The sequence below is a fragment of the Poromitra crassiceps genome (genome assembly GCF_964638095.1).
Source record: "Poromitra crassiceps genome assembly, chromosome: 23".
Taxonomy (NCBI): Eukaryota; Metazoa; Chordata; class Actinopteri; order Beryciformes; family Melamphaidae; genus Poromitra; species Poromitra crassiceps.
Window position 1 is genome coordinate 4,594,035 of NC_139639.1, and position 13,766 is coordinate 4,607,800.

The 13,766-nt window shown below is 43.9% G+C and overlaps 1 protein-coding gene across 1 annotated transcript; it reads left to right on the forward strand.

The window, feature by feature from the left end:
• Positions 1-367: 367 nt before the first annotated feature.
• dsc2l (desmocollin 2 like) lies at positions 368-12,988 on the forward strand. The gene is made up of 16 exons (XM_083659129.1): positions 368-481; positions 1,203-1,293; positions 1,426-1,634; positions 1,760-1,861; positions 2,229-2,384; positions 2,756-2,900; positions 2,991-3,145; positions 3,236-3,370; positions 3,536-3,721; positions 4,037-4,284; positions 5,218-5,360; positions 8,373-8,594; positions 8,850-9,071; positions 9,775-9,890; positions 10,463-10,831; positions 11,690-12,988. The coding sequence occupies exons 1-16, from the start codon at positions 440-442 to the stop codon at positions 11,888-11,890; spliced, it is 2,742 nt and encodes a 913-aa protein (XP_083515255.1). The 5' UTR covers positions 368-439; the 3' UTR covers positions 11,891-12,988.
• Positions 12,989-13,766: the final 778 nt, after the last annotated feature.

Genomic DNA, 13,766 nt, shown 5'->3' on the forward strand with positions numbered 1-13,766 from the left:
AAACAAATTGCCTATCAATCGAAAAAACCCCACATTTGTCAACTTTTATGGGTCTACGTGTCAGACAGAGTGAGAAAACACGGTTGCATAGAAACAGCGCACACAGCACAAAGGTGCTCGCTGCTCGTTTGATATAGTCTGGGGTGTGGTCGTCAAGGTGTGTCAGGAATGCGTCATAATCCAGCAGGCAGCTAGCGGACTGTGATCTGCCCTGCCCAGAGAGAAACCAACGGGCCCGCCCAGGGAGAGCAGTGAAAGGACAGATGAGCTCAGTTCACTCGAGTAAACTCACAGGAGCGCGTCGGGCAGGACAGGACAGCCATCTGTCACACGGATCTGATTGATATCAGCGTCACTTGCAGTTAAGTGCGTTTGTGGTTTACAGCAGCAGAGAGAGTTGCGCCTCCTCAGGTTAAGAGCCGACTGGACGTTTACGAGAATGGCGGCTTCTCCGTTCATTTTCCACATTTGTATAATATTGGTAAGTAATTCCAATTTCATTTTTCTGTTTTTTTTCTGTTTATTTTTTTATACCGTTTACACACAATACAAAGCCTTTATGGAATTGGGTGTTGAGCTAATTATGTCCAGTGTTGCTGTAATTAAACTACTTGTTGCAGTAACTAGTAATCTAACTAATTATTACCTTTTCAAATTTAGTAACTCATTTACAATTAGATTATCCAGTTTATAATCATCGGACCTATAAGGGGGAAAGAGAAACATTCCTCCCTGCCTGCATGCAGGCAACGTTACATAGACACACTTTGTCTTGTCTTGTCCCACATTCTGCCACAGCAACACTAACAATGTGTGCATTAATAAGACAATCGAAGCAGACTTTTAAAAGTAACACAAAAGTTACATTCCCTAGTAACTAATTACTTTTATTATGCAATAATTTGCAAAGTAACTAACTTGCTTTTTGAGACTAGTAACTGTAACTAATTACTACTTTTCAGTAACTTGCCCAACACTGATTATGTCACAACTTACAGAAAAACGAGAGAAAATACTTTTTGATGTAGGGCAAAGAGCAGTAGGCTATACTTATACTATAGGCTTATACTGATAATAGCCTAACTTTGATACCTTCAATATTTGAAACTCGTGTAATCAAAGAAGGCTAAGAATGTAATCCTAACAGCATTATAATCTCCCTAGTTTGATTTCTTTGACCTGAACTGTGTGCCCCGCTCCAGGTCCTGTCCCATGTGGAGTCCTGCATTCTCCCCAGCTCTATACAGGTGTCTGTCCCACAGACGATCCCGCCGGAGTACGTGATCTCAAAAGGTAACTTTTACAGGCTACTGTGCACAGGTGGACACGCTGTAAAATATGTCAAGTCTACTACACAACACTTTTCAACAGTTCTCCTACCTGTGTAGCCTGATACTCGCGCTAACCTTTCCCTCGCTTTTCCAGTTGAAGTCGACCACTGTGACCCCGAGTCATTGCTCTTAACATCGAGCGACCCGAGCTTCACGGTGGGAAGGAACGGAACAATAGTAGCATTGTCAACCGCTCTAGTGGCGAGCGGAGGGCGGACATTTTCTATCTGGGCTCAGGACAGCAGCGGACAGAGGAGTGAGATGAAAGTTCACCTTGTCCACAGGACAAGACAGAAGAGAATGGTAAAGACAGTCAGACGCACATTTCCCCCACTTTATAGAACCGATTGATATGTAGATATATGTTTAGCTCAACATGCTAGTAATCAATCATACTTTTTGATCCTTGAATTGTTTGCATGCGACAGGTGATGGACAATGGCCTGCTGAGGCGCTCCAAAAGACGCTGGAGTCCCCCTCCCTTCGATATAAAAGAGAATGATGTCGATGTTCCCAAAAACCTTGACACGGTAATAATATTGGAGAATATATAGCATAATAGTATATAATATATACAGCACTGCAGCACATTCAGTACAAATACCACACATTCTCTTGTCCTTCCATGTTGGCCGGACAAAATATGCGTGAAGTTGTTGGCACTTGCTTCTAACTCCTCCCATGTCCGTATTGTGCCTCTAAGATGAATGGACTCACACACCCAGGCATGCCTATAGAGTGCCTATAGATGGATGGACTCACACACCCAGGCATGCCTATAGAGTGCCTATAGACCCTATACAGTCCCTTACTGATGTGTGTTGACTTAGTCCAATACCTGGTGGAACCTGCTCTTAGAATGTGATAGAATACTTTGTGGTTTCTTTCCCGGAATAGGTCGGATCAGATTCATCGATCAGGCACAACGTGTACTACACCATCAGCGGACCCGGTGTCGACGAGGAACCCATAGGTGTGTTCAAGGTCGACAGGGATTCGGGGATGTTGAGCGTTCACCAGGCGGTCGACCGCGAACAGTACCCCGAGATTATCGTGAGTGCAAGTTCCCATAATATTCATTACGCCGATCACAGAATTCATTTAAGTCATCATCAAACTCTTAAGACATTGTTGTGCTGCACTGAAACTTGCTATTCTTATCAGACAGAGAATCTAAAACGACACCACTGTGACATGAAACATTCCAGCACTCAATAGACAGTTTTCACAGAATCGTGTTGCTAAGAGAACCGTTTGGAACCTAGCTTATGACCTGTCAGTTATTGTATTAGCAAACCCCGCAACAGGAAGTAAGCTGGGGGGGAAAAATTTTAGAATGTTTATGTTTTGTCGAGTTGAAACCGTCTATACAGTGTTTGTGAGTCTGTCAGCCCGACTGTATAAAATCAATCTTTTCCCCGCAGTTTGTGGCCAAAGTTTATGACAGATTCACCAACCAGGAGACAGACCTGCCTTTGCCCGTCACTGTGATCGTAATGGACGAGAACGACAATAAACCGACTTTCACGGATGCGCTCCAGTTTAGCGTGCTGGAGCGAAGCAAGGCAGGTGAGGAACGCAACGAAGCGTCACACCGGTGACTCAGTCAGACATGTTTGACCTCGCTGCTCTGGATGCTAACGTGTTTTACGCCCACAGGCACAGTGGTGGGCAAAGTGAATGCCACCGACAGGGACCAGGAAAGGACACCCCACACCACCATCAGGTATTCGCTCTTGACCGGCGCGGACCTGTTCACCCTCAACCCGGTGACAGGTGTCATCACCACAGTGACGAACACCCTGGACAGAGAGGTGAGGGCCTGCTGCGCCACTACTTTAACTCGTCAGTCATGTCGTCACCTCATGTGGAAATAGTGACAATCCGACACGTTCCTTCTGTAGGTGAAAGACAAGTATTTGGTCACAGTACAAATCAAAGACATGGCCGGCGCACCGGATGGTCTGTCCAACACAGCCACAGCGACCATCATGCTGGGCGACATCAACGACAACCCCCCGACTTTCACTAAGCCTTCTGTAAGTGATCAGCAATGACTTTTAAGCCTACTTTCACAACTGGTTTTTCATGAATGGTGAATGAATGTAGTGTGTTTAACCCAACGCACATGAAATTGGCCTCGGGTGTGGAACGGGCTGCACAAAATAAGGTTTGCCTTTGCTTATACTGTCTTTGTCTTTTAGTACCAAGCCACTATTAATGAGAACGAAAATGAAGAACAACTCATCCTGCGACTTCCCGTTGAGGATAAGGATCTGATCAACACACCAAACTGGAATTCCCAATTTGTCATCACCAAAGGAAATGAAAACGGGAAATTCAGGATTGAAAGAGACCCTAAAACTAACGAGGGGCTTCTATATGCAGGGGTGAGCAGCTCTATCATCCTCATCATTATGATTATTGTATTATTATCATTACTAGTAGTAGTAGTAATATTCTTTGCTTACAAGATCTGTTATTTGGTTTATTAATATCTATAAGATCTTGCTTTAAATAAACACCTACAGTAATGATAACGTACAGACTTCCATCTTACAAAAGGCCTATGATGTGGGCGACTGTTGGGGAGAAAATGGCTTGGGGGGGGGGGGCATATGATGTGTTGGATGAAGTACAGACAGATCAGTTTGTATTTACACGAACATAAACACTACACTAACAGAAACGTCCTCTGTTCCCAGACCTTGGACTTTGAGAAGACCCCAAACGTGAAGCTGGAGATCATGGTGCGTAACCAAGCCGAGCTGAGCGACACCACGGCCTCATGGCTCTCCGTCCCTGTGGACGTGTCTGTGGTCAACGTGGACGAGGGTCCCGAATTCACAGCTCCCACCGTCCGCTTCATGGTCAAGGAGAACACGCCCAACGGCACGCTGATAGGAAATTACACAGCTGTCGACCCGGAGACCAAGAGCAGCGCAGGCATCAGGTGAGCTTTCTTACTCTCTAGATACAGTTGGAGCTGGAGGTTTACATACACTTAGGGGTTGAAGTCATAAAACTCATGTTTTTAACCACTCCACAGCGTTCATCTTAAAGGAAAACTTGACCGAAAAACAAGACGATTTATTTTGCACATATCCCAAAACTGTAAACAGTTTTGCAGGCATTCAAGTTTGATAGTTATTGAGAGTTGATTTGAGTTAAGTTGTGGACCAGTGATGTCATTCATGCACAAATTACATTTTTCGGATTATGTGTGAGATTATAATCAAAATAAATCAGCATTGTTTTTCGGTGAAGTTCAACAAACTATAGTTTGGCAAGTCAGTTAGGACATCTACTTTGTAAATCTACTGAACCCTAACCCCCCCCCCCCCACACACACACACTACGGGTCCACCTCCCATTGACTCAAATGATGTCAATTAGCCTATCAGAAGCTTCTAAAGCCATGACATAATTGTCTGGAATTTCCCAAGCTGTTTAAAGGCACAGTCAACTTAGTGTAGCCTACATACACTTCTGGAATTGTGATATAGTGAATTCTAAATTAAATAATCTGTAAACAATTGTTTTTGTCTCATGCACAAAGTTAGATCTAACGTTTAGGATCTCACCGACTTGCCAAACTATAGTTTGTTAATATGGAATCTGTGGAGTGATTAAAAAAATAACTTGAACACAAGTGTATGCAAACGTCCGACTTCAACTGTATGCGGCACAGGAATTCATTCTGTTGTCCTGCAATGTTAGCTGATAACATTGTTACATTTCAACAGCAGGTGGAGTCGCAGCTCTGTGTCAAGAATCTCACACAAGTTGTTCTTACTTGTCTGGAGCACTTGAGGGCAGACTTTCACCGCTGAGTGGAAGAATGTGATAATGAGACGAGTTCTTTCTTCCACTGTATCTCTCTCAGGTATTACAAGGCAACAGATCCTGCCTCCTGGATCAATGTGGACGTGAGTTCAGGAGAGCTGAAGGTTGCAAACACGATTGACAGAGAGTCCCACTTTGTCCACGATGGAGTCTACAACATCACAATGACTGCTGTTGATGCCAGTAAGTTGGCTGTCAAATGCAATTACACTCAGTTGTCAGTTAATTATGTATGTATGAGCAAAACCATGTCAGTTAATTATGTATGTATGAGCAAAACCATGGACTGCTACACAAACGCTCATCGTGTTACCGGAAACATAGTAGTATTGCTCTAATGCAGTGGTTCTCAAACGGGGGCCCGGGGACCCCCCAGGGGTCCTTGAGGGAGTTCCAGGGGGTCCACAGCAAAAAGTGGTCCCCCACCCCCACCGACTATAAGTCCATCCATAACTAACACAATGACAATGTATGACTATTTTGATCATGGGTTTCATACACTTTCTGTAATGAAACATCTAAAAAAAAATCTTATCAGATGGAGGGACCTGGGACAAAATCTTATCAAACGGGGGTCTAATTTGTGTCTGTTGAGGGGTCCTTGACGTTTGAGAACCATAGATCTCTAATGGTATAAGATCCAGCTGATATTTAAATCCTCCTCTATCACCACAATATTAAGGAAGCAATTACAAACCTGTGCCTGTGACAGGTACAGACTACAGACAGTGTATTTGAATTGGTGCCCAGTTCTTTACCCACACTTGTTTGCTGGACTAATTCCCTCCCTGGAGATAATAGCCCATCATAACGTGGCAAATAGCCCATCATAATGTGTCATTGTAAAAACACACTCTGGTATGGGAGAGTGTCTAGTCTCCACGTCGTGTCAGTGCAGAGGATCCGTGTGTCATGTCATCTTGACGTCCTTTGATATTGTAAAGCCAAGTCGTGTGCTGCTGCCAAAACCAACCGCACCCAGTCTGACTGATGAACCCAGTCTGAATGATGAACTTGTAGCACGAGCGCTTGGGGCCGTGAGAACACCTGTTGCTTCATTTACAAAACTGCGTGTAGACTGAAAACTCACGTGCTCATAAAAGGAGAAAAACATACAAAAATATATATATATATATAAAAAAAGAGACATTTCCCCAGTCACCTGAGTTCAGCTATTACCAGGGGAAAAATGGTTTGTTGAGTGCATTGCAACTCATGAGCCGATAATGACAGTTCACTGCAAATAAAAACAGAGGTTCCCAAACTTTTCAGACCCACAGACGATGTACCAAACCAAATTTCCCAGGGACCACGCCCACTGCGGATACCAACTATTATTTTCCCATAAAATAAAGTCTTCTGATTTAACCATGCAATAGCATCAGAAAGGTTAAATAACAGGCTACTGGTTCAAAATGGACACACACACACCTACTAACATTAGGCTGTGATAATGAGGACCCATTTGAAAATGTTTTTCCCTCAAAATCTAGCCTAACTTTGGAATATTATGTAGCCACCTTGCTGACAAGCTAGCATGACATGGTTGGTACCAATCGATGCCTTAGGTCTTCTAGTTTCATATGATACCAGAAACGTCACTCTGGCTTCAGAACTGCGCTTGTTACATCCTCTGAAAGTAACAAATAAATAAATAAAAATAAAAAAGTGATATTTCGAGAATATCACAATATTTCCAAAAATTGGCCCAAGCCTATTCCTCACAGTTTGGGAATCACGGGACTAAAGCACTAAATAAATGGCCTGGCTGTTCCGCTGGGATTAGAAGTCTGTGTAATTTGATATGGAGCATAAAGAATTGATTTAGATGGTCATTAAAATATTTCACTTTATTTCACTTGCTTGCCCATCAGTGGCCATTTCACAGTGCGTCAGACGTGTGTGTGTGTGTGTGTCTGTGTGAATGTGTTTCATAGAGATACAAACATTCTCACTTTTTCTTTTAACCCATTGATACCTGATGCAGCATTTCTGTGTTTAAGACCGCGAACCGCGTCTTAAAGGGATACACACACAAATGAGGGATATACACGCAAATGCTGCAGGTATCAATGGGTTAAATCTCAATGTTAGTGCAGAAAGTATCAGACGCATCCTTTAGTGTGCAGTGCACAGTGTTTATAAATGAGGTCCCTGCTCACAAATAACGATGTGGCAACTCTGCTGGTGTGATGGTGCAAATTTGGCTCATATCCTACAGCAGATGCTGGTCTGATTTGATGAGCCACATACCTAAAACCCAAATGATGTCAGACTGTAGATCTGCATCAAATCATTCTATAACTAGTTCTTCTAGTTCAGGGATACTCAACTTGCTTTGCCCGGGGGCCACTTTCGTGAAATGATAGAACGCCAGGGGCCAGTTTATAAACAAACAATATACATTTTTCTGTAGCGGATTGTAGGTTTTTGGGGTGTCAGCCGGAGTTTAGTCTGACAATGTTGTGCACACCGGATAGTTAGTTAAGTTAGTTAGGTTAAGTACATACATAAGTCAAGTCAAGTCAAGTTTATTTGTATAGCCCTAATTCACAAGCATGTCCCAGAGGGCTTCACAGAGAATATGTCTAGCTAATTCTAGCTGACACAACAGTAGCAAATTACAGAATAAAGATTGAACAATTGATAGAGAAATATAGAAATATAGGATAGAGCAGAGGAGAGAGCAGGAGAAGGGAGGAGAGCAGGGGGAATGTGAGAGAGTGATGGGGTGTGGAGGGAATGGGAAATGTTGGAGAGTATAGGAGGTGGGGAAGGAGCAGGAGAAGGGGGAAAGAGGAGAGAGAGCAGGAGAGGGGAGGGGGGAGGGAGAGCGAGGGGATGTGGGGGAGAAGAGAGCAGGGAGCACATAAGTGCCTGGGTAGCGAGCAGACGGCGGTATTTGACAATTTAGCAGCTAAATCATAGATTATTGAAAGATATTCCATATTCCAGACTGAAATGCTATAACAGAAGTGGAGTATTGGCCAGAATGACATGAACATTTGGACACTTATTTAGCGGGTATCTTGCATGTTGCGTTCAGGTGCACTGTAATATATATATATTTGTTTGCAATTCCATCGCGGGCCACACAGGGGGCCGCAAGTTGAGTATCACTGTTCTAGTTCCTTACTTGGTCTTGGTCACATTTGGTCTTCTACATGAAGTGTGTGTGTGTGTGCTGCGTTTCAGGCTCCAAGACAGGAACAGGAACCGTCATCATCCAGGTGGAGGACATGAACGATAACGTGCCGGAGATGCCCAGCAGCGAGCTGGTGGTGTGTGAGAAGGACGGGGAGATGGGCTCTGTGCTGGCTGTGGCTGAAGACAGAGACCAGGCTCCCTTCTCCGGCCCCTTCACCTTCTCCATGGCCGAGGACCACGATGGCAAATGGGCTGTGAAGTCGTTTAATGGTAGATGATTATGATGAGATTGCTCTTGCTGATTCTTCTTTGATCGACCTTTTTTCGTCAATGCGTGCCTTTTTAAATGACATGACAAACGGGTGTCAACTATTTGAGACGGACACAGTGTTATGGTACAGTTTAAATCATCGTAATGAACAAGTTATTCCCATCTGTCCTGAATATTAACTTAAAATATTAACTTCCATAGCAGCATAACTGAAGGCTGTTGATAATATTTGCCTGGACACGTTCCCTCCTCAGACACGGCAGCTACGCTGCAGCAGACCAAGGAGCTTCCTACAGGGATCTACAGCGTTCCCTTGCTGGTGACAGATCTGCAGGGCTCTGGGAAGAAGCAGATGGTGACGGTGAGGATCTGTCAGTGCAGGCACGGAGCCTGCCTGGACAAGTCCAGCTCCGTGTCTTTGGGCCCGCTGGCTTTACTGGCCATGCTGCTGCCTCTGGTCCTGCTGCTGCTGCTCTGTGAGTCCCCACTGCTACGCTCTCGCCAGCAGCACAACATGTGCATTAGTATACTGTCTAGATCAGCTATCCCCAACCTGTGGGCCAGGGCCCACTGGTGGGCTGCGTAGGTATTGCAAGTGGGCTGCCAAATCATTTGCAAAACATTACGATCTTCATGGGGGGGGGGGGGATCATTATTATTATATGAGAATGCATTTCTACATTGTTGAATGTTACCGTTATTTAATTTGTAATCAACTAATCATTAAATTAGCCTATTGCAGACAGCCGCTCACTTTTAGTTTCTGATTTCTGTGTGGTGCTGATGGACCTTTTATCGTTAAAATAAAAGGTGCTCTGAGAAGACATTATTTGTCCTAAACCGTAACGGTTTACGGTCGGATGTGGGCAGAAACCATTTTGGATATTTTCAAGTGGGCCATGAGTGGGGAAAGGTTAGGAACAGCTGGTCTAGATCACGAGAATCCTGTACGAGACGGAATCATCTTTTTGAACACGTGTAAAAGGGATAGGAGGGATGCCGCAAGGTTGACTGTTTTATTGAGGTTGCCCCGTTGTCACTGAATGAGTGTACTGCAGGCCTTGTGATTTGATGGTACTCTTGCGCTGCCTGCTGCCACAGGTGTACAGTACAGTTTATTATGAAAATTCACTTGTTTTGAACTCATCTCAAAGTATGACCCTTGCTTCTCTATGGCAGGTATACTGCTCATCTTCTTCTGCGTGACAAAGCACGAGAAGAGGGAGCTCGACGATATGGAAGACAGCGGCGGCATCTTGCTCAAATCAAACACAGAGGCCCCGGGGGAAGCATTGGTAAGTGCCTCATGATAATAAAAATGTCGCCCGGGCAGATTTTCATCCTTACGTCTTTGTTGCTTCAAGCCTCTCTGGCAACAAAGTCTCAAATATCATTTTTTTTAAATCACATTAATTACCCACTCAAATATGAGTAAAAACAACAACAACAAAACGTTCATAACGACGGTATTATAAAACCGAGCTCAAAAAGCAGCCAATCTGGCTGCTCAAATCATTTCTCAGGACGGTGGGGGCGTGGTCACATCACGTTCTATCTACCCGTCCAATGTTCTGAGCAACGTCATGCAAACAATATGCACAGTGTGGGGATAGGGGATGCAGGATGGGACATAACACCCCCTCTCTCTAGGCTGCAGTGAAGATGTTCTACATAGCTTAGAGAGAGAGGGTGTTATGTCCATGCTGCCTGCATCCCCATATGATGCCAGCTTTCTCTTAATTAATTATGATTGCTTGGAGATCGCTGATGTCAACAATCTGCTGAGATAACTGACACTTTACCCCGACTTTTTCAAACTGCCAAAAATGCTAATTGATTTTTTTCTCTTCTTTTTTTGTGTCTGTAGGATTCAAATCTCATCATCGTTCCCACTAGTGGCGTTGACGGGCAAGTGAAGAGCTTTGGGAATGCAGTGAACACAGGATGGCTGGGCAACAAGAGCTCCAGCTCGATGGGAGGCGGCCTGAACACTCAGGAGAACGGGCTGTACAGGTCCAGCGGCGCCACGGTCACCGATACGCAAACGGACTACTTTGCCGGCCAGTACGACGCGAGTCAGTTTGCTACTGGACAGTTTGGCGGGGGTCAGTTTGGCGGGCGTCAGTTTGTCGGCAGTGGTCAGTTTGTCGGCAGCGGTCAGGCCTATGACAGCAGACTCTTCCAAAACTCATCCGTTAATGCTGTCTGGCAAACAAACGGCCGCTATTTGCAGCAGGTAATGTTGTTTCAGGATTGTTTTGAACATGTTTTCACCAGACTAGGTTACAGGGAACCAAAGCTATAGAGTTTGCCTGATTACTCACCCTTATAAAAAACAACATGCGATCACAAATCACATTTGATTTTCACATGTGAAAACATGTGGAACACATGTGGAACATGTGCTTTGCCCATGGGAAGTGTGTGGATTTGGAACATTTTCACATGTGGAATGTGTGAAACCCATGTAAATTCCCATGTGATTACATGTGATTACATGTGAAACCCATGTAAATGTTGTTTCCCACATGTGGAAAACATGTTGCTATACAACATGTGGCAAAACATGTTATTAACATGTTTTCCACATGTGAAAATGTTCCAAAACCACATGCTTCCCATGTGTTCCACACGTGTTCCACATGTTTTCACATGTGAAATTTAACATGTGTCCACATGTTCCCTACATGTGGACATGTGGTGAAACATGTTGGGGGGGAGGGGGCAGGACGATAGTGGAGGCTAGCACACAATTTGAGAGTCGCAGAATTGTGTTGTAGATGTGTCCAGATATGCACACTTTTCATTCTCTGAGCTTCTTTAATAACTTCCTTCCCGTCTGTAAAAGCGTAGGCAGTTCTCGTGTGTAATGTAAAGTCTTATTGTCTAAGCCAGCGTGTGGCCTCCTCTGTCAACTTTAATATTTCTCAACCTGTTGCTGAATTATTTGTCCGTTTGCTCTGTAATATCCACCACTCATATCCTGAGCAATCCTGCAATATTATATTAATATTGGTCAGTTTCCCTGGCTTAACTCCAGAAGGACTAATAACAGGCTTCCTTACTCCGCTCCACTGCCTTTGTGTCTTTGCAGAAGTTGGGCTATCTCGCGACGGAGGGGGAGGACCGCTACGCGGACGACGTCCTCCACGCGTACGGCTACGAGGGCGTGGGCTCCCCTGCTGGCTCTGTGGGGTGCTGCAGTGACCAGGACAACAGCGAAAACCTGGACTTCCTCAACACACTGGGGCCAAAGTTCAAAACTCTAGCAGAGGTCTGCACAAAAAGACAATGACCAAAAAAAAAACATTTATTTTGATTGTACAGAGGCTTAATAGGACACTGAGGAGGAGGGAGGAAATGAACAAAAAAGGTTTTTATAAGAGTTTGAACACTGAACTGCTGTTGATTTTGTTTTTGTAAGAGCTCTTTGCACTGAAAACGCTGTAGTTGTACATAATGTTGTGTTGTGTGTTACCTGTTATTTGCTTTATGATGCTTTGTTTTGCAGGTGAATATTGGTTATTTGTATGAATACGGTAACGGGCTACACGGTTTATTATAAATTAACAAACATCTTTGGGTGTTTTTGGTATTGTATGTTCCCACTGGTCAGCGGATTATACCATTTTGCACGTGTGCCTTTTTAATTTGTCGACCGAATTTGAATACGTTGGAACATGTACACTTGCCTTATTGTTTCTTTTTAGAAAACTAAAAAACAAAAACAAGAATGTAACGGCCTTGGAAATATTTCACATGCTTCATGTCCAATTTCATCCTAAGCGTCATTTAACAGTGATTTTTACAACTCCATGTATGTACAACTCCACCCAAGCCGTTGACTGACTGGGTGGAGTCATGACCCTCAGGGTTCACTGAAGTGACTGGGCTGCAGTGAGAGTCAGCTGAAGGGTGTGATTGGGAGGAGTGAGGCATCATCCACCTCACCTGTACCTGTCTGAACTCTCAACACCTCCCAGGGGAAAAAAACAGTGTTGGTCTTAACGTCAGTGAACCTGCTCTCCAGACTTTAGCGCCCGGAGTTATGCACACCTGGCGTTCCTATTTCAGTTATGTTCTCTCTCATGTCGTGTTACATGATCATCGCCGGAGAACGTTGGTTCACTTGGTTTGTTTGTGCTCCTGTGACAATGCTAAAGGTGCTTTACTTTTAGTCTCTAGCTTAATTTTACAGCAACCCAATTCTTCAACACTAGTGTCATTCGAATGGGGGAAATTACTTACTGATTACTTGATCACGTCTGTCTCTTCCTCCAGAAAACATAGTGGTACAACTAAAGTAATTATTGCACACATCATGAGCATTTTTACTGTAAATTGTATCTCAAAAATGCACTTAAAGGCTTTTCATACAAGTTGGTTTCAGTGTGTACAACGTACAAATGTGATTTTATGAAGAGTAATTTGTAAAATAAAAATAAGGGAGATTTTTTTTCAGCTATTTTTCACTTTGTCCCTTGTGTGTTCCCTAACTTCTCTTGTCAAAGCCGAGGCTGAGACTGTTACTCATGCAGCTCACAGTGTATTTGCACTCTGGTGAATGATTCACTGTCTGGGTGTGGTTCTCTGTAGACTTGCACAATACTGAGGCTATCACGTTGCAGCCGGTGCGCCCTCTAGCTACAACAGTGTGTAGCTCCACTCATTGGCAGTGCACTTCACCGCACACACTATTGTGATTTGTCACTAATTATCCAATCAAATCCGTGCCCACAGGATACTGTAACTTGTCGCTCTCAAGTTTAATTGTTATAATAAGCCTGCGCAGTAAGGTTATTTACTTATTTAGAGTTTCTTTCTTCCCCCCCTTAGCCGCGTCCTCTTTCAAACTGTTGATCTCACAGTGACAGTTAGGTTCCCTTGTGGGCCCAATCTACATCACTTTGAATAAATGATTCATAAGATTGGATTTAGAATGGGGGAGATTCTGTAGATAACAAGATTAGCTGCATTATGCACAGGCGGCCATAAATAAGTGATACGCTATAACAAATGCGTTGAATCTCAAATCTTAAAATCCTATTAGGTTTAGGAAACGTTCTAGATTATTGAGGCTATTTAATATAGGAAAAGCATTGGCGTTCACGAACAATGCCAATCCACAGTGTTGTTTTTGCTTTGGACGACATGCAGATCATGCATCATTT

What these genes read in the sequence shown, in the direction of transcription:
- dsc2l (XM_083659129.1), top strand. Translation starts at nt 440, where the DNA reads ATGGCGGCTTCTCCGTTCATTTTCCACATTTGTATAATATTG. An exon ending in AATGACTGCTGTTGATGCCA is followed by an intron (nt 5,361 to 8,372) that starts GTAAGTTGGCTG and finishes GCTGCGTTTCAG; the next exon opens with GCTCCAAGACAGGAACAGGA. An exon ending in GGTCCTGCTGCTGCTGCTCT is followed by an intron (nt 9,072 to 9,774) that starts GTGAGTCCCCAC and finishes TCTCTATGGCAG; the next exon opens with GTATACTGCTCATCTTCTTC.